Consider the following 27175-nt stretch of genomic DNA (forward strand, 5'->3'; position numbering starts at 1 on the left):
GGGTGGCATCGCTTGGCCAGAGGCTGGATCCATCTGGCTAGTGGTTACTGTCACACCAGTGTCGATGAGACAAAGACCTCTGAAGAAGAATACTGATGGTACAGGCAGTATTCCTGTACCATCAGTACAGGCAGTATGCTTAAACGATGGTAAGGGAACACAGTCTCTATGATGAGAAAGCAATACTACTTGCACTGATGACGGATCGATGGTGGAACATCGGATGTATACTGGAGTGGAGATGAGCTGTAGAATCCAGATGGAATGGATGGAGACAGCTGGAGATGATAACCGGTCAGGATTGATTGTGGACCATCGATGTAGCTAGGCTGGAGCTGGTAGGTAGGTATGCAGCAGGTGGAATCACAGGTGGTGTCACAGGGGAGCCTGGATGGACAGAGGACTGTAAACCTGGCTTGGACACAGGCGATGGTGAACCCGATATCACAGGCGATGGTGAGCCCGGATGGACACAGGCGATGGTGAGGCCGGATGGACAGCGACTGGAGCAATTGGATGGAACACTACAGCAAGGAGAGAATACCAGCAGACAACACTTGCATAGCAGAATGACAAATGAAGCACTAGCATTGAGATGAGAGCTCCCAGAATACTTATACCCATGGCTTGGCCTGGATAGGCCTGGCAGGTAACCTGGGAGATCAACTCGTTGACTCATGTGACTGACAACATCATGGAAGCCACCATGTCTGGCTAAGGCAGGAAACTGTGTTTGTAAACACCATGCTTGTGGCCCGGGAGCAATGGAGGCAGACACGGGAATTTCTGAGCAAAGTATACTGTCTCTGCGGGTGAGGAGAGCGGTGCACCGCACAGCCGCAGACCCAGCAGCGCTGATAGGACTGACGGATGACTGACATGAAGGCACACAGCGCTCAGGATGCCGGCTGTATCGGGACTTGTACCGCAAGCTGAGCATGCGCAGGCACTTAGACGGTAAGATGACTTGCTCTAATAACTGGATCGTGATAGACCATTTGCCAGGGTGCACGCACAGTGTAGGCACCGGCTGAATGGCTTGGCAGCACAGCCTGTAGAAAGCCTAATGTAGCAGTGGGACCACACATATACAGATGAAGTCCCTCTCATTTAGCTCCAGCACTCGCCAGAATGTCCCTGCTGGCTCTCCATCAGACTGGGATGCGTGAGCATCTAACACGCACGACGGCAGGGATCGGAAAGCATGCCTGTCTCCACTTTAGGGATAAGCAGGGTAAGGGTGGTGCGGGGGTGGTGGGGTGGCGGCGGTCGACGGGGACCAGTGGTGAGGTGGTGGGGACAGACTGGGAGCTCCATCAGAATGTGGCACGCAAGCATCTTGTGTGCGCACACCGCCTTCCGACTGCAGATGGCGGAGGCTAGCGATTGAAATGCCAGCCCCAGCCTCAATGAGAAGGGCTCCATCTGTATTCCCACCATGGCACTAACTGTGCGGCATTTGTATATTCTCCCTGTGCTTGCATGGGTTTACTCCGGGTACTCCGGTTTTCTCCCACATTCCAAAAATATACTGATAGGTCAATTGGCTTCCAACTAAATTAACCCTAGATTGTCTGTGTGTGCATGTACATGTGGTAGGGAATATAGATTGTAAGGTACACTGTGGCAGGGACAGATGTGAATGGTCAAATATTCTCTGTAAAGCACTGTGGAATATGTGCGCTATATAAGAAACTGTTAATAATAATAATAATAATAATATAGAAGATGCAATGGCTGTGGCGGGGTGTGGGCGGCTTCAACGTCAATGTGAAGGACAACACCTGGCGGTGTCATGGACTCTAGCAGTGGTGATTTACAGTGCCAGCGGCGAGGAGTTAGTGAACAGCTCAATGTCCCACCTTAACCAGCGCCTGACCCCCTAGCTCCCCCCTAGTTATGGCCCTGGCTAGGCCCCGAATTAAGGCAGTCTAGCGAGCAGGTCTGATTTACCCCCTGAGTGTTCTAGTGACTACAATTAAAGGTTGTTACAGAGAAGCAGTTTCGAGGCTGAACATTGTGCCCTTGGATAAATGATTTGTTCAAGATTTTCTTTTTTTATATTGTCCGTCGTGTTAATGAGAGTTTGGTATTGTGAATAACAGTAGTAAATAAATGATCTTACCATTGAATAAAGAGGAATGAAAGCAGATGGCATGAGTATGTTAAGGAAGTTGTCTACATATTTTCGAAATAGGAACCACTTAGAGTTGACATGAGACCGCATCTGTCATAAAAGAAAGCAATAGGAAAATGTAAAAAAAATATTTCAGGGTAATAATATTAAAGTAAAAATACAGTTGTGTAATACCACTAGGGTGATTACCAGGTGCTGCACAGGGCCCTTTTTCAAATCAAGCAGCAGTTAGATTAAGGGCTAGTCAGTCCCTGATACATGCAAGATAAAAAATGAGGTTTTGTAACTGCGCTATTTGAGGGAGAAATTTAACACAGTTGATTTTTAACAATTTATTAATCAATAAACAATCAAAATAAAATTATCATGAGCATGATTCATGTATATATACATTAATTAAAATAGCACTGAAATAACACTAAAATTGCATGGGTACTTGTGTAGTTTCACGGCGCCAGTGTTTGTTTTATTAATCCAGACAGCTGTGTTTACAGTTTCTTAGAAAATTGGCAGCTTGCCAGAGTCCACGTCAAAATAAAATTATCATGAGCATGATTCATATATATATACATTAATTAATTAAAATAGCACTGAAATAACACTAAAATTGCATGGGTACTTGTGTAGTTTCACGGCGCCAATGTTTGTTTTATTAATCCAGACAGCTGTGTTTACAGTTTCTTAGAAAATTGGCAGCTTGCCAGAGTCCACGTCCTGAGTCTGTGATTACTTATGCTGTGTACACACTTGTACAATCTGCATGAGATCCACATGAGATTACAATTTAGACTATCTGCATAAAATTTAGACTATGTAGTGCAGATCTGCACTATATAGTCTATGCAGCCAAGACTTTCTGGCTGAGATATGGGAGCGCGCATCTTGAACGCATCTGGATCGCTTGGGATAAAACCCATACAATCTGCATGAGATCCAGATGAGATTTTGACTATATAGTCAAAATCTCATCTGGATCTCATGCAGATTGTACAAGTGTGTACACAGCATTGTGTGTACACAGCTTTACTGTGAAACTTGGCTGGACACAACTGGGACCGTGACTCAAATTCTGACTGCGGCCAACTAGACGCAGTTTGCGACTACAGCCGCTGTTTGTGACTGTGACGCTACTGCAGCGCAAAAAAAACGCTATTTCACCGATAACGTACCTTAGTACAGTTACACAGATTAAGCACAGAGTGATTGTTCGCTAGCCTAGTACAATGTAGGAGTTTGGAAACCAGCCAAGTTTCACAGTTATGGTGTGAACACACTTGTACAATGTGCATGAGATTTTGACTATTTTGTCAAAATCTCATCTGGATCGCATGCAGATTCCACAGGTTTTAACCCTTGCGATCCCGATGCGATCCCGATGCTCGCTCCCGTATTGCAGCCAGAAAGTCTTGGCTGCATAGACTATATAGTGCAGATCTGCAATATATAGTCTAAATTGTATGCAGATAGTCTAAATTGTATATATTGTATGCAGATAATCTAATACCCCTTCCACACCATCACTTGTAAAAAGGTATATTGCCGGGTTTTTTTTCACATTTCAACACGTTTAAGGCTGCAGTGGGAAAGTGCCAGAGATAACCGGTATTTCAAAGTTTAAAAAGCAGAGTCCTACACGTTTCAGAGACGTTTTTTAGGCAGTGAGAATGGCTCTGAAACGGTATTTAGCAAAAAACAACAGATTACAGACCTGTGATAGGCTGTCAGCTGCATTCTGCCTTGAAACATGTTGAGGGGATTAAAAACGGGTTGACTGATGTGAATGGTATTTAAATGGTATTTAAAACGGTAATCTAGTGCAATGTCAAGGCTCAGACCCATTTTAAATACCGTTTTAAAATACTGTTTTTTAAAACGTTTAGGCAGTGTGAAAGTGGTATAAACTTAATATAGTCTAAATTGTACAAGTGTTTACACACCATTAAAGTAATCACAGACTCTGGCAAGCTGCCAATTTTCAAAGAAACATTAAACACAGCTGTCTGGATTAATAAACAAACACTGGCGCCGTGAAACTACACAAGTACCATTGCATACAATTGGTGCAAGCTTTGGTGAAGGAAATCTCTACTTTGATACTTTGGCTCCCACTACTCCAAGCTGCACTTTAGGTGGTCCCCGTGTAGTTGTTGTGCTGTCCTCTGATCTCCTTTAGATATCCCAAGTTGGTGGTGATGTCTGTTTTTAACCCAAAATGTTTGTAATCCACAGTCCACAATGGAGGAAAGGAGTGGGGGTGCTTAAGCCTAACACGTTTCGTTGGGGGGCTCCCAGCTTTTTCAAAGGTGGGCACGCGTTTCGCTGGGGGGCTCCTAGCTTTTTCAAAGGTGGTCACCTTTGAAAAAGCTGGGAGCCCCCCAGCGAAACGCGTTAATCTTCAGCATCCCACTCCTTTCCTCCATTGTGGACTGTGGATTACAAACATTTTGGGTTAAAAACCCTGAACCTGGGAACGAACATCACCACCAACTGGGGATATCTAAAGGAGATCAGAGGACATCATGACAACTACATGGGGACCACCTCGCAGCTTGCAGTAGTGGGAGCCATCCCAGATATGTGAGTGACAGTGACTGCCTCTCCCCCCCCCCCCCCCCAATAATATTGTCCGTGGAGTCCAATAGGAACAGGATCCACATACAAAAAGGATTAGTGGGGTGCATCATACAAAAACTTACCCTTAATCAAAGTGGAGATTTTATTCACCAAAGCTTGCACCAATTGCATGCCATTTTATTGTTATTTCATTGCTATTTTACATAATGTATATATACACATGAATCATGCTCATGATAATTTTATTTTGAATGTTTATTGATTAATAAATTGTTAAAAATCAATTGTGTTCAATTTCTTCCTCAAATAGCGCAGTTACAAAACCTCTTTTTTTCCTCTTGTAATACACAATAAACCTGGATGTGACCAAGATAATTCTCAGACTAGACACTGGAGGAAGTCAGACTGCAGGAAGATGATATACTGCAAGTGCTATAGAAAACAGGATACACTCCTGAGCAACGGGAGACACTGTTACCCTAAGGACACCATTGCACTGACTGTTTGCTTAGACCAGCTTCAGTATATTTATAGGAAGTGAGGGGTAGATTTATTAAGCTCGGTGAAGTGATAAATGTTTGTTTTTTTTATCACCGGCCAATCGGTTCCTTCCTGTAATTTTTCAAACCAAGCCTGTAACTTCACAGGTAGGAGCTGATTGGCTGGTGATAAAAAACAGACAGTTTATCACTTCACCGAGCTTAATAAATGTGCCCCTGATTGCTGCAGATTGGTTGTTGCAGGATGATGCCAGAATGGCTAGTTCTGGATTGGCTGAGAAGCATCTTGTGGATCAAACCAATATGACTGCGCCCATGCTGGGAATTAGAGGGAAGTTTGGCTTGCATGTGGAATAGGCCTGAGGCCTGTAATAAGTCTGAGTAAACACATACTGAAGCACATTGTCAGGAGGGCCGCAGGCTGCATGAACAGCACCTGCCGAGATGACACTGCGGGAGCTGTCAGTAACACAGCCCCTGGTGCCGGCCGGACACCAGAGCGCCGCAGCTAGGGTGGCCAATCCCGGGATCGGGATTGGCGGGATCCCGGGATTTGGCCTAAAAAATGCCGGGATTTGAATCCCGGGATTGGACCTTCCAATCCCGGGATTCCGGGATTGGCTGTGTATGTGCATATCAAAGCTGGGCAGCGTCTGAGCGTGCGCTCAGACGCTGCCCAGGAGTTCCCGATCCCCGGCCTGCAGTCTGGAGCGGGTATGGGCAGTCCAACCTGCGCAGCGTGACCTCTGAGAGTCACGCTACGCAGGCCGCACCGCCCATATCTGCTCCAGAGTGACCTCTCAGGCCTCACCATAGTCCTCAAGTTGCAGCTTCGGCTGCCACCGACGCCGTCACCCGCCTGCTCCTCTCGTTCCCGCTGCCTGCACCCGCTGATGACATGCTCTCATGTAAGTAAATATGTGCGGGGCGGCCGGAGTGGGGGGGACAGGGCTCCTTTTTTGCCTATTCTACCCGTGCATACCGCTTAGAGATGTCAATCCCGGGATCCCGGGAATCCCGGGATTGAGCATTTTTCAATCCCGAATCCCGGGATTGAGAAAATGCCCCGGGATTGGCATCCCTAGCCGCAGCATCATCACAGGAGAGTGTCTCTGACCAAGTCTGGAGAAACACTGGGTTAATAAGTATGTTTTTCTCAGGCCTTGGATCGTGACAGTGGGTCACTGATGTTCTCTTTGGCATATGGGTGATCTCTGATGCTCTTTGGTATACGGGTGAACTCTGCTGCTCCCTGTGATGGATACGGGTCACTGATGCTCTCAGTAGTATATGGGGGTGTCACTGATGCTCTCTGTGGTATACAGGGAGGTGTCACTGACACTCACTGTGGTATATAGGGTCACAGATGTCCTCTGTGGTATCCGGGGGCCATTGATGTTTTCTGTAGAATACGTGGATACTGTTGCTCTCTGTAGTCAGGCTTGGACTGGGCAGCCGGGGACCAATCTACGCGGACTGGGCCTGCCGATTCTTGGCCACACTCTCTTTTGCATGAGGGCATGAGGGCATGGCCTGCAGCCCCAGTTCCTGTTACAAGAACTGCACTGATTGACACGGCCGATGTAGGCTGTGAACTGTGGGAGCTTGCTTACCTGGATTTCATTCCCCCATGAAATGGAATCATGCCAGCAGGGGAGGAATGCAGATGCAGCATCTCACTGTCCCTGCACAGAGGCAGCAGGCCTTGTCAGGGAGGAGCTATTCATTGGACTGCCCCGCATGCTAACAGCATCTACTGTATATATACAGCATCCACATGCTGCTGTCATTTGGACAGTGTCCCACCCCCGTGCCTGTATATCCCTGGCAGCACTGCAATTCCCCATTGCCCCCTGTTTCCCAGACAAGTCACAGCTTGTTTGACTCACAGCACCTGTTTGCCTGCTGGAGCGGACCATCACTCCCCGAATGACGGCCCTCACACAGGCCACAAATTGCTGCTTCGCAGACTCACAGTGACAGAGCCCACCAGTAGTTATTGAGGTGTCATCTACACACCTAGTGGTGTGACCCTACTGAAGAGGCCCTCTACCATTATAGACTACAGCCAGTGGCTAACAAGGTAACAGCCAGCACCAGGGGTAAGGCCAGTGTCACTGCTCATTGTCCTATCTAACATTATCTAAGTGCCTATCCCTGTTAGATGTTATATGCACATTACATTACACGTCACATCCTATTTCTGTGAAAAAAAATAAAATTCATAAAGTGTCCTTTATGGGATGGCCACACCCCTTATATTGATGAACACACCTACCAGTGTTTGACCACACTCCTGCAGCTACATTTCCTGGTTGGGCCCTTAATGCTCCAGTCCAACACTGTCTGTAGTATACCGGGATCACTTTCTCTCTATGGTATACAGGGGGTCCTAGTTGCTGTCTGTAGATTATGGGGGTCTCGGATGCTGTCTGTAGTATATGGAGGATGGGGGCCTGGATGCTGTTTGGCATACAGGGGCCATTGATGCATTCTGTGGTATACCAGGGGTATCCCGTATGCTGTCTGTGGGGTCCCAGTTACTTTCTGTGGCATCAGTTAGCAGCACACACTAGGCCTATCATAAATTTAAGCTCCAGGCCCATATATATATATACCAACAATAGTGTCTTCAGCGCCCTCTAGTTGTAATGTCCATACAGTATAAAATAATATAAAAAGAAGAATATGATACACTTCAGGTAGTTCTTTTGAAGTAAGTTTTTATTTTATTTTTCAAAACCGTGAACAATGACCAGGGTACTGGTCACGGTTTTGAAAAATAAAAATAAAAACTTTCTTCAAAAGAACTACCTGAAGTGTATCATATTCTTCTTTTTATATTATTTTATACTGTATGGACATTACAACTAGAGGGCGCTGAAGACACTATTGTTGGTGTTTACTTGGAGGGAAAAGGGGAAGGGGAGGATGGACCAGTGCACAGGTTTGTAATGTTCGTGATTAAGTATGATGGTTAGGTCTGTAGATCCACGATAGAATGGTAGTGTGAGAACAAAGGGGTTCTCTTCCAAATCAAAGGAGTGGAGGTGCACCCTAGAGAGTAAATGTATATAGAAAAAAGAAGAAGGAACGACTCTCTCTCTTTTTTGGGTCACTCTTAAGTTGTGATTACATGTAGTAATCAATTGATAACATCTGTCAGAATGTTTTGGAGGTCAAAGGTTAGGTCGGGGTGGGATGTCTAAGTACAAGCTTGAACAGGATACAGAAGGTTTTAACGGCTCCTTCGTTGGAGCCTTACTGGGGTTATTTATACATAAAATGAATGCTAGTCATACATAGAGAGATGGGATGGGATGATCCCTCCCCGGGTATATTGTATGGTTTTAAAATGAACTTTTATTCAATCTCACTAAAATAAGTACTAGACAAACATATAAAGGCGTTGACACACAAACATATATAAGGTCACACTTATATATCTGTGCCCTGTGTCCTCTTGTGTTGCCTCCGTGGAGGTTTACTTGTACAGATTAAGAGAGTGGGGCCTCTTGGTCCTGCCCTCTGACTCGTAAGACTGATCCGTTGTTGCCCCGATGTCCCTGCTTGTGAGGACGGGGGTCAGGGGGTGTGCTGACCTAAGCATTCTGGTATCAGATGAGCTGCTTACTAGGGCTTAATCATGCAGTGCGCACTTTGTCCCTGAATTATTACAGAAACTGTCTCTCAGGTACTGATTCTAGAAACTTGTTGGACTGTGTCTCATGTATGTGTCCAAACTCATACCTATAAATATTGGGATGCTTAACAATAGAGCGTCAGTGATATGGTAACGTTGTGATCAGAATCATACATTGTACTCTTAACAACGGGCAGGGTTCACACTGTAAATAAGGTCATGCAATATTAACAGTTTAGAATTGCGTGCTACTTTGTAACAAGCAGGGTTGCGTGCTATTTTATGTTTGGTAACACACAGAGTTCACACTTCAAGCATGGTCAAACAAAAGCATGATCCTATGATCTGTACAGTTTGTTTGAATTCCCTGTCAGGTAATGTGCCAGTAATTACTAGCTTGAATCCTTTGTAGCAGACATGGTTGATACTTCAAAGATGGTTTTGCATTGTAAACAGTTACAAGATGTATGCTATTTTGTAACAACAGAGTTTCCCCTTAAAGCATAATCATATAATTAGTTTCAATTCCCTGACAGGAAATGTGCCAGTGACTCATTATAGGTAATCCCTGGGCAGGATAATAATATTACTTTTTAAATCATGTATTATAGCACAATATCATGCAAGTAAATTTTGACAATAGTTGCCTGACCAGTGTGGGTCCCAAAGTGAAAAGGGGGGGGGGGTGTCAATACACAGATTGACAGTTTCTTTCTGATTTTATGTGATTCCACATCAATTGTGCATTATTCTGGTAAGGATACCACTTAAGTCAGGAAGGCAGGCAGGCAGCCTGTCATGAGGACTTAATTAAGCAACAGAAATTGCATTTTCCTGTGATAATTCACTCTGTGTCATACAGTGTATGTGTGGGTAATTGCACAAACAGTTTTAGAAGATGAAAGTAGTAGTATTGGCTGCCTCTTTCTCCTGCAAGGACAGGGGTAGGAAAAGAACAACAAGGGAAGTGGGAGAGAGGGAGGAAGAGGGAGGGCAGAAGGGTCAGGTTTAAGTGGGCTAAAAAAGAAGGGGGGGGGTATTGGAATGAAGAGGAGAGAGATAAAGTAGCTGGGAAGTCAAAGTTAGAGGCCTGAATGTACTCCACAGGCGTGGGTGATCTCAACCGACTTTATATACCCGTGACAAAATGGGAGAGTCTGGTTGGAAGCTGGAAAGTCCCCTTTCCCTTCTGGCAGATTGTCCACTCCAATTGTCAGCTGCCACTCGGTAAAAGTGGGCTTTTGTGGGTATTGTGGTGGATGCACCGTACCTTATAGGGGATCAGGTGAAAAGTGGGAAATGGAGGCTCTGTATAACCTTCTGTGAGAAGCGGCTGCTGCCCTGCTTTATATACCTGTGGCTCTGGGCGGAATAAATGTATGTAAGTGGGAGAGGTAACCCTTTTCCAATAGTACTTTCAACGCCCAGTGCTGGTTGCCATCAATTAATTGATGGACCTTAAAGGTATGGCGGGTGAGCGGGCTTAGTTATCCACAGGAAGGGAGTATATAGGCAGAGCGGCAAGTAGGGATACTGCTGTCTGGGTGAGTGTCCAGATTACCCTGATTAGGCAAAGTCCAGTGCAGGGTGAATTAGGAGTACTGCACCCTGATGAGTGCTCCCTGAAAGATAGGATAGTATTAGGTCAGTGCCGGGATAGGTGTGCTGCTGTCCTCCACATGTATACTGATATACAGTGGTGGAGGGTGAGCGGCACCTATCAAAGGATCCAGCTAGTGAGGTAAGCGGGCAATTAGTTGTGAGAGAGGCATAGGGGGGTGAGCGGTCTGGAGAGGAGGCTGGGGTAGGATTGAGGAGCAGGGAAGGCAACAAGGGGATGTGGGAGAGAGGAGTACCTGTCTGTGTACTCCATACACTGTGTAGCATTTGGGCGGTCTCAGTGGGGGCGGCTGCGGCTGCTCCGGGAGGCGCTCGGTGTAAGCGTGACTCCCTGGATCTCCGAACGGCACCTGTGTGATCTCGTGGATGCGGCTGCGGCAGGCGCTCAGTAACGGCGTCACTCCCTAATTACACCAACGATTGTTTCACCTTCTGGGCTTTATCAGGGTGGTCTTGTGTGTGAAGTATTTACAGTTCCAACTAGTAGAGGACTGAGTGTCAACAGCATGTTTTATAACGTAAAAGCGCAATTTTAGAGATTTTGTGGCCTCCACAATCCAAACACCACCACAATAGTTTTGTACATTCTACCATTCAATATACTGGTATGTGGGCAGCCAGTTATAATAAATTGGTAAAATGGCAGTGTTCTCCATCTATTAATATAATGGAACACACTGTCTATTAGAATGGCAACCAGTTTAACAACCAGCGTGTGTTGGGCGGCTGCAAAATGGTGGTGCATTCCACCGGAATACAGGTGGAATGCAAACCGTTTAAACCACTTCAGATGCTTCCCGATAATGGCGGTGCGTTCCACCATCGGTCAGGTGGAACACAAACCAGCTAATTAAGTAAATTTAAGTGTTTTTGGCTATGTTTTTGCATTAACATAATATAGTGGTGCCCCTATATACTTAGAACTAAAAAAGGGGATCTATACCCAGCACACACATATAAAAATTAATGAGAGAGCACTGCCCTGTCTTTATTACAGGAACCATTCACTTTAAAATAGATATAAAATGCCAATATATTTTATTAAACACTAACAAATACTACCTTTATCACAATAAAATATTATTATTTGGTAATATAAATAAAATTATTAGTTTTAAAACACAGGAAATTATGTCACCTCCTATAAATAGAGATACCGGGACCCACATAGATTCACTTGCTGTTTGGACACAGAGGAGCACACTAGCGGGTATGGGTAAAATCCAGACCAGGACAAGACCACGGGACCGCCGGACCGGACATCAAAATCTGCAGTTCAGAGCTTGTAGCTTCCAGTCCGGGGGGTGTCCTATCTGGGGGTGTCCTGTCCAGGGGGGCTGCCTGTGACACCTGTCACCAGGGAGTGGAGGAGGGGGAGAATAAAGCCTCCCTGTATGGTCCAGGCATGTAGCAAAAACCGGACAGTCCAGACCACATGGGGAGGCTGTAATCTCCTCTTCCCCATGTCCCTAATGGGATCTCTATGAATAAAAGGAATTATCGGTGAATATAATTTGATTTTTTCTTCTACGATCCCCATGGCAGCCTACCATGGGAAATACCAAACCAATAATCAAGGGCGGGAAACATGTCAATGCATAAGTATCATTTATTCAAAGCACTTTTTAACACTCTATCACCAAATTGTTGGGGACACACATCCAAAGCATAATGCATTGTAAACATATGGACAGATGACCACGTAGCAGCTTTGCATATATCCAAGGAAGAGGCTTGAGCCTTCTTTGCCCATGAAGTAGCCATTGCCCTGGTCGAGTGTGCTTTGATGATTGGTGGAACAATCCTTCCTTGAAGCTCATACGCAAGGGTAATAAGACTCCGTACCCATCTTGCCATAGTATGCTTAGCAGGAACGAGCCTCTTCTAAGCCCTTCAGGGATTATAAATAATTGTTTAGACCTTCTGATATCTTTTACCCTTTGTAGGTAAAGAGTAACTGCCCTTACTGGATCCAGTAATTGCAGATTTTCTTCCTCTCTATCTGTGGTTTCAGGAATGAAAACAGGTAAGATCATTCAAGTGGAATCTTGAGACGATTTTTGGTAGAAAATCTGGATGAGTCCTCAGCAGAATTCTTTCTGGAAACAATATAAGATATGAGTCTTCTGACCATAAGGCTTGTATCTCACTTATTCTTCTTGCAGATGTAATAGCGATCAAGAAGACAGCTTTCCAAGTGATCAGTTTGGTACTCTTTACTTAGTTGGGCGCCTGTCGCGGGCATCGCGGGTACATTTATGTCTGGCCGCGACGCGACCGACGCGATGCCCGCGATTTCCCATTGAAACCCATGTTAAACATGGAAATCGTGTCGGTCGCGTCGCGGCCGGCCATAAATGTACCCGCGATGCCCGCGACGCGATGCTCCCGATTTGCCATAGGAATCAATGTTAAAAGGCCCGATGGACACGATTTTACTGTTAAATGCCTCAATGGAGCCAATTTGGCCATAGGAATCAATGTTAAATGGGCCACAGAGCCCAAATAAGCACAATTAACCCTTAAATGTCCCCCCAAATTTTTAACGCCACCCCACGATCCACGCCAACCCGAAGCGTGGCGAGCGCAGCGAGCCCGCGTGGGGCGGCGGTACGCGTCCTCAGACCTTTTCATGCCCTACTATCCACTAGGGCGTGGAGTGAGAATAGAATAGTGTGGCGAGCGCAGCGAGCCACCGAGCCCGAAGCGTGGCGAGCGCAGCGAGCCCCGCGAGGGGACGCGGATACCTTCACAGTTATACGCGTCCCCTCGCGGGCTTCACAGGTGTCCGTGGCAACGCGGACACCTGTGAAGCCTGCGAGGGGACGCGTCTACCTGTGAAGGTATCCGCGTCCCCTCGCGGGGCTCGCTGCGCTCGCCACGCTTCGGGCTCGGTGGCTCGCTGCGCTCGCTACACTATTCTATTCTCACTCCACGCCAATTATACTGCTTCCAGGGTTAGCAATTGTGACACGACGTCTTTCTCCAGTTTGCCCTGTGGAGGACTTGATCTTAGGAACCTGTCTTTTTTTGGTACATGAGAGAATTCCAGCCTGTAGCCTTCTCTTATTATACACATGACCCACTTGTCCTTCACCGATTTTTGCCATAAATCTGCAAAGGTCAGAAGTCTTGCCCCCACCGGTATTTCTCTGGCATAGTCATTGTCTGGGGAATCCTTTGGAATATTGACGAAAGGACTGCCCCTCTGCAATTATTCTGGTGTCCTGGTCTATAACTTCTTGTTCTATTTGTCTTGAGGAAGTCGTAATGAATTGCCACCTGTAATTCACTTTATCATCTCATCAAGCTTGGTGTCAAACAGAAATGCTCCCTCGAATGGCAGAGATGCTAAACAGATTTTAGAATGAGTATCAGCACTCCAATTTTTGAGCCATAATGACCTTCTGGCTACCACCGCAGTAACTAAGGACTTGGCTGAGAAAGAGACAATGTCCAAAGAGGCTTCACATAGGTAATTTATTGCTTTTTGCATAATTCCTAGGCTACACAAAATATATTGTCTGGAGATTTTATCTTCCATATCTTTCTGCATTTGCGAGTTACCATAATCTTAAAGCTCTTGATGATGAAGCCACCGTCAGGCCTGCTTTTAAGGAAACAGAAGATGGTAAATGCAGTTTATTTAGTGAATTTTCCACTCTCCTGTCCATTGCATCTTTGAATGATGCCCCATCTTCAAGGGGAATTGTTGTTCTAGATGTAAGTTCAGCAATGACTGCATCCACTTTAGGAACTGTGCACCATAATGACAACTGCTCATCCTTGAATGGATACATCTTATCCAATCATGGCAATTTACCAAATCTCCTATCCAGAGTATTCCACACCTTTGAGATTAATTCCTTCATTATTCTGTGGACTGGAAAACATCTCCCTTTTTTGGCTTTATCTTCAAATAGAATATCTTGTCCCTCAACTGGATCAGTTGTATCTTCATAATTGATAGCTTTGTGGATATTCCTTAACATACTTTTCACTATTTCAATGTCAAATGAACTCGCTTCTTCTCCAGATTCTTCTCCAGAACTGTGGAAGTCTTCTTGCCATTCATCCTCTGAACAGACCTCATCATATTCTAGGCTGGTCTGAGACCTAGTTCTTTTAGCTGGCTGTAGCATAGCTAATTCCTCTTTGGTAACAAATGTTTTTCATCCATTCCATAAGTTGCTTAATCATGTCAGGCTGTGCCACATTAACATCAGGTGTTGTATTGTTACATTCATCACACTTTCCTCCTTTGCTTGAAGATAACAGGTTCTTATCACACAGAATACACTTTGCAGCTGCATGCTTCTTCTTGCCAGACCTTTTCCTAGCAGATGATACAGACACACTGCCCAGAAAAGGACTAATTACTAACTAAACTAATAAATAAAAACATACTAATGCCCAAAACAAGAGAGAGATATAGCAGCAAAAAAAAAAAAAAATATATATATATATATATATATATACTGTAAGAAGCCTACATTTTCAGCAGGAGCATTTAAAAGCAGCAATAGTAAAGAAGGATCTCAAAGAGTTAAACTGTCTGCCCTGAACACAGAACACGTAAGTATTTAGAGGGGGAGGACTCACCAGCATGTCATGGGCATAGTTCCTTGCCAAGTTGCCTCCTAGCAGAAACATAAATCTGACTGCATAAATCTGACTGACAGCCTGTGCTGACGGAGTTCTAGGCTGTCAGTGTATACGCGGAGGATTCCCACCTTCATGCGCTGTTTGCTTGGAGGGACGGGAGCTTCTGTAAATTGAAAGGCTGCAGGAGCTTCAGTCTGCTGGTGCCGCTGCCCATAGATTTAGGTACAGGCCACCTTTCCCCCAGCCTGGCACGGAGAAGCCGGCCGCCTCTGCGCAATAACATGATGGTGGGTGGGGGCGGGTTTAGACACCGGACGTTGCTGCACGCTGGCAGGAAGGGGGGGGGGGGGGTGTTTGAGTTTAGACGCCACGCCAGTCGCTCCTGCACTGACAGGGAGACAAGGTAACACCTACTCCCTAATCACAGCCATGAAAGCCCGGCGCCCACACAGTCCCCGCTGTCGCTCGCTCTCCCAAGCGGCAGCGGGGGCTGCCTTACACAAGCTACGCCACTGCATACCAGCCACAAAGCTAACTTTTCAGTAGTAATGATGTGTGGTTGCTGAGACCATTACATATGTAGTTAATTTACTTTTTTTTTTTTAAGGTGATAGGACTTCAAATGTACCCTGAAGAGGAAGCTAACTGACCAGTGGAGGCACAGCCAGACCACCGGGGGTGGGTCCTATGCATCCCACCTTGAGCTGACCCCATCTTCACCTTCACCTATGCATCCCACCTTGAGCAGGGAGATTGCCAGCACCCAGGGCCGGCGCCACCACTAGGCAAATCTAGGCATTTGCCTAGGGCGCCGGCCACTGGAGGGCGGTATTTCGCCCCCCTTGCCGCCCGGGAACCTGTCCTGTGGCGTATATGTGCGTAAAAGCTGGCGGAGGTGGCAGAGGGGGGTCCCTGCAGTCAATAAGAAATAATGAGCGCTATCCGCCGGGCTATGCGGAAGCGCTTCTGTTTTGGAAACAGTGGCCGCACGCTGATTGGCTGAGATTCCGCCAATCAGCGTGCGCCGTGCGGCCAGTGTTTCCAAAACAGAAGCGCTTCCGCATAGCCCGGCAGATAGCGCTCGTTATTTCTTATTGACTGCAGGGACCCTCCGCTGCTGCCACTGCCGCCAGCTTTACAGCTCCGCAGGACAGGTACCCGGGCGGCAGACACCGGGGCGCCCCCACCCCGACTTGCCTGGGGCGCTCCGGTGCCTTGCACCGGCCCTGCCAGCACCGCCAGGGCACTTGTAGCGGCCCAAGCAGCTAATCCACCAGCTGCCCCACCCCATGCTGCCAGAAGGGACCCACCACCCCCTTCCTCAGCAGCTGAGCCCCCAAACCCCACAGGCCGATGAAGGCACAGATCGGCCACACCCAAGGCCAAAAAAGGCCGCAAAAAATTGTGTGGTGCCACCTTATTGACTTTGTCTGTGTTTTTGTCCTAAATCTTGTGCTTTGTTGTGGAGGGCCACTTCCTGTGGGCAAACTCTTCCTATTCCCATGCAAAGGGTACCAAAATTACAAGTTCACACTCTGGCCTTTATTCAGATTTGAATAGATTAAAAAGAATGTTAAAATAAAACACGCACACACAGAAAAGTATAACTTTATTTCACACACCGCACTTTTACACCAATATACTTACCAATCCAGGATCCAGCACTGGTCTGTCTGCAGCATAGCCTGCTAACCCCACACTGACAGCGGGGTGAGCCAGCTTTCTCCGGCGCAGCTAACAGCCTCTGTAGCACTGTCCAAGTGCATATCAGCATATCAGGGCTGAGCTATGCTTCTACATGGAGATGCATCTGCCTGGTTTCAGAAAATACGGGGGATCCCTATACTTTTTGTCCCCCTTATTTTTGGGACCAGGTCCGCCTCAATGAGCCCAGGGCTGGTTATGCTCAGGAGGGGGGACCCCACGCTGTTTTTTTTTAACACATTTTTTAACTCAGGACCATGCACAGATCTCAATGATCTGTGCAGGGTTCTGGCCAATTCGCATATCAGAACCTGGTCTAAATGTTTGGCGATTTTTAGACACATTTTCCCGAATTTGCATCTTATTAAATATGCGAATTGTATACTTTTCAATGGGAAAACATATGGATGCGAGTTCTGATGCGACTAAAAATCGCAATTTCAGAAAGTGCCATTTCGTGGCAAAATCAGTGTTTTTTTGACGTTTTTCGCATCTCATTAAATATGCGAATTTGGGAAAAAGTGCTATTTCGGACGAAAAAATCACAAAAGTCTGGTTTTATTTTTATTTTGTATATTATTTCCAAAAATATTTTTTTTCTGCTGTGAAGCATAACAGCAGTAAAAACTAAAAAAAAAGTTTAGGAAACAAGTTTGATGTGAAATCTTTTCTGTGCAGTGTTGAACATCCATTTATTAATTGTGTGTATGTGTCACACCCATATTGTGAGGGAAGTGGATAAAGTCATGGGTTTATGTGACATTTGTAAGAGAGGAATAAACAAGTGTGCACAGTTCCCAAACAGCAGTGATGGCTGGTGAGAGTGAGTGATATAGGGCAGATGTCTGTTTCCTCCAAAAGTGTAAAAATGGAGACTGGTAAACAGCCATCCAAACAGCTCCCAAATTCCATGTTACAGAGTGGTGGGCAGATGTAGGAAGCCTTAACCAGAGATACCAATCAGGTCCTACCTGCCATGCAGAGTTAGAAAAAGACAGTTAGGAGCAGAGACAGTGGCTCGCCCCTTTGACCCACCCACTGACCCACCCAAAGCCACACCCCTTGACCCGCCTTATCATGTTTTTTTTTAACCTTTGCTTCAATTCTATTATTGATTTTGTACACCGTAATGCCCATTTCGCATTATGCCACACACAGTAATGCCTATTATATGTTATGCAATACACCACGATGTCCATTACATGTTTTGCCACACACCGTGATGTCCATTACACTACACACTGTGATGCCCAATACACATTACACCACCCCCGTGATTCCCATTACATGTTATGCCAGGGTTCAGCATTTTGTTTTTTTAAATGTAGGAACCAGGATAAAAGTGTAGGAGCCAGACAAATTAAAAACAAGGATATTGCGCGCCGAAATTTGCTTAGTAATTCCTATAACACATCACACACCCAATACATTTTATACCCATGCCATAATGCTTATTACACACTACATTATGCCACACATTGTAAGGCCCATTACACATGCCACACACCGCAATAGCTAATATACCACATGCTGTAATGCCCATTACATGTTACACCAAACACCATAATGCCCATTACAAGTTATACAAAACACTGTAATGCCCATTACAAATAATACCACATGTCATAATGGCCATTACATATTATGCCACATAAGCGCTGCTTACCTATATGTTGCTTGCTACGGGTTTCATGCTCAATGTCAGGGGTTTCAATGTTTCATGCTCAATGCCAGGGATTGCATGCTGTCTGCCAGGGGTCACATGTTCTGTGCCAGGGGCTGCATGCTGTATGCCAGGGGTTATATGCTCTGCAAGGGCCCAGAGGTTGCATGCACTGTGCCAGGGGTTGCATGCTGTATGCCAGGGATTGCATGCTATGCAAGGGCCCAGGGGTTGCATACTATGCAAGGACCCAGTGGTTGCATACTTTCTGCCAGGGGTTGCATGCTCTATGCCAGGGGTTACATGCTCTGCCAGGAGCCAGGGTTTGCCTACTCTCTGCCAGGGATTGTATGCATTCGATAGATTAGGCACTATACCACCAGCAGTTCTTGTCGGGCAGTCCATAAGTAATAGCAGCTAAAGGGCAGGGCCAGTTACCGCTGTGCTCTATACAGAGATGGCCGCGTCGGACACAAGCAGGGTGGGGGGTTCGCTGTCTCTATGGAGACAGGACGTGTCACCCTGCTTACAAAACGCTCCCATACTGCAGGACACCTAGTAGTGGTACAGTGACACCATCAATATCAGTGGCCGTGGATAGCCAGTAAGTGTTGGCAAGGCTACAGGACCTGTTCCTGGACATTCTATAGTCCTGAAACACCAGACTGTCCAGAGTAATCCCGGATGGGTGGTAACCCTAGGAGGGAGGAGGGGATGGACACAGTACCTGGGGACATGAAGTGAGGGAAGGAGGGACACAGCACCTGGGGACATGAGGAGGGTGGAGAGGGAGAAGAGGGACACAAGAATGGGGACATGAGGAGGGGGAGAGGGAGAGGAAAGACACAAGAATGGTGACATGAGGAGAGGGGAGCGGGACACAGGAATGGGGACATCAGGAGGGGGGAGGGAAGGGAAAGAGCACCTGGGGACATGAAGTAAGGGGAGAGGAGGGACACAGCACCTGGGGACATGAGGAGGGAGGAGAGGGGGGGGGGAGAGGGAGAGGAGGGACACAAGAATGGGGACATGAGGAGAGGGGAGCGGGACACAGGAATGGGGACATCAGGAGGTGGGAGGGAAGGGAAACAGCACCTGGAGACATGAGGAGGGTGGAGAAGGAGAGGAGGGTCACAGGAATGGGAACATGAGGATGGGGAGAGGGAAAGGAGGGACAAAGTGATGGGGACAACAGGGGGGGGGGGGGACACAGCTCCTGGGGACATGAAGTGAGGGGAGAGGAGGAACACAGCACCTGGGGACAGGAGGAGGGGGGAGAGGGAGAGGAGGGCCACAAGAATGGGGACATAGGGAGTGGGGAGAGGAGGGGCACAGGAATGGGGACATGAGGAGGGGGAGACAGAGATGAGGGGCAAAGGAATGGGGACAGGAGAAGAGTGAGAGTGAGAGGAGCAACACAGGGATGGGGCCATGGGGGGGTGCATATCTTCCATCAGCATAACATCCCTCTCTTTTGTACCTCTCTCTGGCACACTGGTGTCCCCTTTCCGCATGGGTCTCTTGCTTCGTTTGTCTCTTGGTTCTGGAAGGGAGGAGTTGAGGGAAGGGGGTGGGAGTAGCTCATCACCACTAGTGCTCATCTATTGATTAAGGAGGCACAGCGCAAAGCAGGGAACACCTGCCAATCAAATGGCAGCATTGCCCGCACAATGTCCAGCAGCTGTTCCAGCTCTGCCGCTCACTGCATGTCACTGTATTATGGAGCGGAAAAGATGTGCCGCGGTCGGATACTCAGTAAGTGTTGGGCTTGGCGCGGCTGCCGGACCTGTTCCCGGACATTGTATAGTCCGGGAACACCACCCGTCCAGACTGCAGACACCGGACTTAATTACCGGACTGTCCGGAGTAATCCCGGACTGGTGGTAACCCTAGAGTAAAGGCACCTATTTCCAAACCATTGAAAGGAAAAGAGGCTTAGAAACACATCAGTGGTGTTGTTAGACCTGATAGAGGTGTGTAATTTAATGCCGTGAAGTGTATGTTTTGGTGCAAATGTGAGCGTTGACACATGTCGAGTCCTGTGATTTGTGTGTAGTGTTGTCCTAACAGGCACACTTGCATTAAGGGTGTAGATGTTTATAAGGGTCCTAATTCCACATATTGTAGCATGTGTATTTGGGCTCCCAAACAATGCAAACAATCCTACCTTGGAATGGTGGCAAGTATAGAAAGTGAACCTTCCAATGTGTATCTGGTGTGTGTGTGGCTTGCAGTTACTCAATTGGTTAATTAAAGTAAATTGAGTGCTGCATTGCTTACTATTGCGTGCAGGTGTCAGTACTTTGGGTGTGGTGTGCATTAATTAGCCGACCGATTGCAGGATGAATGGTCTAAGAAAGCTATAGAGCAGTTTTTGGTGGACCGATGGTTTTGGGTTGGAAGTGTCCCGACTCCTCGCCGAGAACAGCTCCGTGCAGTTTAGGTACACACCCCGGAATACGCAGAGTTTCGCCCTGTTTTCTAGCCTCTCCATAAAAACGATTGTGGACAACTTTTTAATTGGTGATTCTCATCCATCAGAGGTGTGCTGTCGATGCACATGCGCATTGCGTACGGTGCACATGCGCAGTGGCTAAAATCTGCGGTCCGTCCGCACACGTATCAGACCTACTCTATCAGAATAACCCTCTCAGCCTGCATACTGATATATTATTTGAGTTCCCGGGTTTGCTTTCCAAACCCCAGAAGTATGTTTGCGCTCCACGGTGGAACATGCTCGGTATTCCATACCACAGACAGCACCAGGCTCACTATTTATATTGGCGCATATCTAATCTGTGAAATACGGTAGACTATAGAGGTTATAACCCTTATACTCAGGGCCGGCGCCACCACTAGGCAGGTCTAGGTATTTGCCTAGGGCGCCGGCCACTGGAGGGCGGCAGTTCGCCCCTCGCCACCCGTGCAAAGGGGTAGTTACATAGTTACATAGTAGGTAAGGCTGAAAAAAGACTTGCGTCCATCTAGTACAACCTGGTATAGATATCCATTGCTGATTTGGTAGGTTCTGCTGGGGTACCTGCTGCACTGTCTGGGGAGGGGGCAGGGGGGGCCATGCCGGCTTCTGACAGGAGCCTGCAGTGGTGTCCTTGCCACGCGGGTACCTGTGGTGCTGTGTATAAAGCTGGCAGCGGTGGGGGGTCCCTGCAGTGAATAAGAAATAACTAGCTCTATCCGCCGGGCTATGCGGCGGCGCGGGAAGCGCTGCCGGTTTTGAAAACACTGGCCGGACGCTGATTGGCTGAAATTCAGCCAAACCGCGGCCGGCCAGTGTTTTCAAAACAGAAGTGCTTCCCGCGCCGCCGCATAGCCCGGCGGATAGAGCTAGTTATTTCTTATTCACTCCTTCCTTTTGCAGCCTTTGAAGCGCCTGATAGTCTGTATATATTTTATATATTTGGTGTATATATATATATATAGCTCATGGCAGGTCCGGCACTCCTACCTAGCAAAAGATCAACGGCTCCTGGTTCCCTCACAAATGGATAAACAGCGTGTACAGAGGTGCGGCACTCAGGACAAACCTCTGTACACGCGATATATATAGATATATATATATATATATATATATATATATATACAGATGGGTCATTGTACATCCTTGCTGGCGGGTCGCCAGAACGTACGCGCTGGCGACCCGCCAGCAGCCTCGCCAGCGAGGAGACTGAGACGCGCGTGCGTCTCACGCGCACGCGCGTCTCAGTCTCCGTCGCTAGCGTGGCGGAAACCCTGTCCGTCTCCGCCTCAGGGAGACGGACGGGGTTAGGGGGGGGTTAGGGGGGATGCGGGCAGGCGGCGGGGACCCCGGGTTACCGCCGGCAAGCCGGCGGGGACCCGGGGAAACGTTTGGAAGCGCCGTCGGAAGGGGGCGCGCGCGCCCCCTTCTCACGATCGCCATGGCGCTGGCGGGGGATGGCGGCTGGCGACGCCAGCGCCATCCCCAGCAAAGATGGACCGTGACCCATCTGTAGTGTGTAGAAAGAACACACCGCCTCCCCCTCTTTGGCATTATATGTATGAAACTGCTTATACTACTGTTAAGAGGGATCTGTATGTATGACCGTCGCTCAGGATGCTGGTAGTCAGAATACAGATGCCAGCATCACAGAGTTGGGAATCCCAGCATTGGAAGGTAAGTATACTTATCCTACCCCCCATAACCCTCCCTTCCCGCAGCCTGAATCTAAAGATGGCCATACAGTACTGCGATGTATCACAGCAGTGTATGGCCACCCAACCCATCCTGAGCCTACTGGGTCCTTTCACGTGCAACCCCGTGAGCAGTAGAGGAGCCGAAATGGAGGTCGGACAGGCAACAGGTCCGACCACCGGCTCAGGTTCAATGTGCACAGGGCCGTGCATCGGACCTGAGGTGGATGTCGAACACTTTCGATTTGGGCCAATTTCTCAGCCCGATCTGTCGGGATCGTGTGAAATTGGACTAGTGTATGGGCACCTTAAACGTAAGCCTCTCACCTTGCCGCCTAAACCTAACCCCCCACCCGCAGGCTAACCCTAACCCATTTTTTGTGCCTAAACTTAACTCCTTCTCCTCACAGCCTTAACTACCCCTCCCCACAACCTAACCCTAAGTCCTCCTACTATTGCCTAAACTAAACCCCTCCATCCCCCTCCGCCTGCTCCCAGTCCCTGTATACTCACAAATTGGGTTGGAGGCTCTCTGTATTAGACATCGTCATCCTGACCCTTTTAGAGATCCGGCGCCGATCTTCTGAAGGCAGTCAGGATGATGGTGGTGACAGTACTGTATATTAAATGCTGGAATCCTGACCACCAAGATGTTAACTGCATCCCGTATAAGAGATGCTACTACTGTGGCCATTATGTGTATAAGAGGCGCTAATACTGTGGCCATAATATATATATATATATATATATATATATATATATATATATATATATATAATATATCTTCAATGATGGGGGTGGGTCCCCTGAGCCTGCGAATGGATGTTTATGTTAAACATCCATTTGCAGCCAGTGCGGGCGAACCCACGCTGCGGGGGTGGAGGGGGGTTGGAGGTTTGGTGGACTAGCAAGGCTGCAAATTTGAATCAACCAAAATAACCCCTATAATGTGTAATGGGCATTGCTTTGTGTGGCATACTGTGTTATGGGCATTACAGTGTGTGGAATAATGTATTATGGGCATTACGTTGTGCAGTATAATGTGTAATGGCATTACGGTGTATGTCAATGTGTAATGGGCATCACGGTTTGTGATATAATGTGTAATGGGCATCACGGTTTGTGACATAATGTGTAATAGGCATTACAGTGTGTGGCATAATGTGTTATAGGCATTACAGTGTGTGGCATAATGTGTTATGGGCATAAAGATGTGTGGCATAAGGTGTAATGGGCATAAAGGTGTGTGGCATAATGTGTAGCAAAAAGATGGAGCAAAAATTATGAAAAAGGGCCATGAGTCAGGCATTTATTTTTCCTGTGGTGGCCAAAGATTGAATGTGCAGGTTGTAAAACTGGTATGAAGTAATCTTTTTTGCAAAACCACAGCCCTTGCTGCAAGGCCACAAACATGTTTTTCAGAATGTGCGCACCATAGGTACATGCAAATGCTTTATTTTGAAAATATCTATGGGGGAACCATTTTTTACTGCACACACTGGCAGCCATATTGCCTAAAACTGCCCTGTTTGTTTTACCAAAATGCTATGGGGAGGGGGCGCCAGGAACTTATTTGGCAGGGGGGAGCAAAATTTCTAGTTACGCCACTGCTGGTATGATCTGAATCAATATAAGTTTGATGATTTCTGATTGTGGACTCCATAACACAGCATCAAACTATCACATATTGCAACCCATTGAAGGGAAACATCATCCACATGTTTAACGGCCACAGTTTTGGACATGTTACAGTAAGGTTAACTACCCCACATAACTTTTTTTACTTTGACCATTTCACAAAATCCTTTGTGGGTCATGTTCAAAACCCACACATATTTTTTTCTCCCTCTTTTTTTGAACACACAATTATGAGTGAACCATCACATATACCAGAGCATGGCTCTTCAAACTGTGGCCCTCCAGATGTTGTGGAACTACATGTCCCTGCATGCCCTGACAGTTTTGGCATGCTCTTATAGGAAAAAATGTGGCAATGCATGTTAGAACATGTAGTTTCACAACATCTGGAGGGCCACAGTTTGAAAAACCCATGTACCAGAGGATCCCAAACATGGTCCTCAAGGTACCCCAATTGTCCAGGTTTTAGGTACAGTATATCCATGCAGGGCCTGCAACAGAATTTTTGGGGCCCCATACACTGATACATCTGCCCCCTCCCCCCCCCCCCCCCCCCACCCACACACACACCCTCAAAAGCTATCAACCCCCCCTCCTTTTGCTGGAACATAAACTGGATGCACTGCGGCCTGCGTTCCTTAACACTGACGCCGTCCCTTACCCCACTGCTGGGGCTCTATCACACTCCCTTACCCCGCGACCTGCATTCTATACTGTAACACCAATGCGCTCCCTTGCCCTGCACTCTTTCACACCCATCCAATCTCTTACCCTGTGGCCTGCATTCTATCACACTGACATGCTCCTTCAGCACCTGGACCATGCTCTATCACTCTGATTCATTCCTTACCCTGCAGCATGCGTTCTATCACACAGACGCACTCCCTCACCCTGCGCCATGTGTTCTATCACACTGATGCACTCCCTCACCCTGCGGCATGCGTTTTATCACACTGACTCACTCCCTTACCCTGCGTCATGCATTCTATAACATAGCGATGCACTCCCTCACCCTGCGGCATGTGTTCTATCACACTGACGCACTCCTTCACCCTTCGGCATGCATTCTATAACACAGTGATGCACTCCCTCACCCTGCAGCATGCGTTCTATCACACTGATGCACTTCGTCACCCTGCGGCCTGGGTTCTATCACACTGATACACTCCCTTACCCTGCGGCATGCATTCTATAACACAGCGATGCACTCCCTCACCCTGCGGCATGTGTTCTATCACACTGACGCACTCCTTAACCCTGTGGCCTGCGCTCTATCACACTGACGCACTCCCTTAGCCCATGGCCTGCACTCTACCACACCAACGCACTCCCTCACCCTGCACTTTATCACACTGATGTGCTCCCTCAGCCCATGGCCTGCGCTCTATCACACTGATGTGCTCCCTCAGCACCCGAACCATGCTCTATCACACTGACATGGTCCATAACGCTCCCTACCACTGCAGCCTAATTCTTACCCTTGTATCCTGCACCCTAACCCACCCTACATATACACACAAATTACTTAGTTGAATATTAGAAACACTCAAAGAGTGCATTCTTACTGTGGCCCTGGAACGGCAGCAGCTTCTATAACACTGACGCACTCCTTAACCCTGTGGCCTGTGCTCTATCACACTGACGCACTCCCTTAGCCCATGGCCTGCACTCTATCACACCAACGCACTCCCTCACCCTGCACTTTATCACACTGATGTGCTCCCTCAGCCCATGGCTTGCGCTCTATCACACTGATGCGCTCCCTCAGCACCCGAACCATGCTCTATCACACTGACATGGTCCATAACCCTCCCTACCACTGCAGCCTAATCCTTACCCTTGTATCCTGCACCCTAACCCACCCTACATATACACACAAATTACTTAGTCTAATATTAGAAACACTCACAGAGTGCATTCTTACTGTGGCCCTGGAACGGCAGCAGCTTCTTTTCTTCCTCTACCAGGCTCTCAGGGCAGGCAGCAGCACAGCAGGGGTCGTCATTCTGTAATCCCACCCCCTTCCAGGACCCGTGTAGCTCCACCCCTTCAAGGTCTGTGTAGCTCCACACCCTTTTCCCGAGTGTGTGACTGCATGCGTGCAGGCAGTGGCACTGGCTGAGACACAGTGGCTGAGGGCTGCGGCTTCTAATCAAAGGCTTGCCGCAGCCCACCTGCAAGGACAAGTGAGGGAGGGGAGACTCCATCTGAGTGACGGCTGAGCGGGGGAGGGTGGCTGAGCAGGGGAGGGCTAGCAGGCCTTGGGGCCCCTCAGGTTGTCGGGGCCTGGGACGGCTGTCTCTCTTGACCCCCCTGTTGCTGGGCTTGTATCCATGGCTCAGCACGGATGGTTAAACCAGACTAAATGGTTTACTAATTAAGTCACCTGTGGTAAAGCATGGATATACTTAATACCTGGACCATTGGGGTGCCTTGAAGACCGCGTTTGGGAACCTATGACATATAGAATTCTTGTCCATGGTGCAAGGTGTCATAATCACACCACCTGGACAGCACTCCTCTCTATAAATGTGCTCACATGTGTAAATTAACTATCGACATATCAACAAACACACCTTTGTCCTAATAGTTCTATAACTTCTTTGGGGGCGGATGCATTTAAACTTCTTTGTGGGTGGCTGCAATCAAACTTCTTTTTGGGCGGCTGCAATTACACTTCTTTATGGGCGGCTGCAATTAAACTTCTTTGTGGGCGGCTAAACTTTTTTGTGGGCGGCTGCAATTACACTTCTTTTTGGGAGGCTGCAATTAAACTTTTTTGTGGGCGCCTAAACTTTTTTGTGGGTGGCTGCAATTACACTTCTTTTTGGGTGGCTGCAATTAAACTTCTTTTTGGGCGGCTAAACTTTTTTGTGGGCGGCTGCAATTACACTTCTTTTTGGGAAGCTGCAATTAAACTT

At 47.5% G+C, this 27175-nt stretch overlaps 1 protein-coding gene across 3 annotated transcripts in view; it reads right to left on the reverse strand.

Moving 5' to 3' along the window:
• Nucleotides 1-27175, reverse strand: part of KMO (kynurenine 3-monooxygenase) — a 744737-nt gene that overhangs the window by 37740 nt on the left and 679822 nt on the right. For all 3 annotated transcript variants that reach the window (XM_083176397.1, XM_083176396.1, XM_083176395.1), the window contains one exon: nucleotides 2126-2227. In XM_083176397.1, coding sequence (XP_083032523.1) covers nucleotides 2126-2227 — 102 coding nt within the window. The remainder of the gene's footprint in view (nucleotides 1-2125; nucleotides 2228-27175) is intronic.

This window comes from Crinia signifera, chromosome 3 (genome assembly GCF_055691185.1).
Source record: "Crinia signifera chromosome 3, ASM5569118v1, whole genome shotgun sequence".
NCBI classification, from domain to species: Eukaryota; Metazoa; Chordata; class Amphibia; order Anura; family Myobatrachidae; genus Crinia; species Crinia signifera.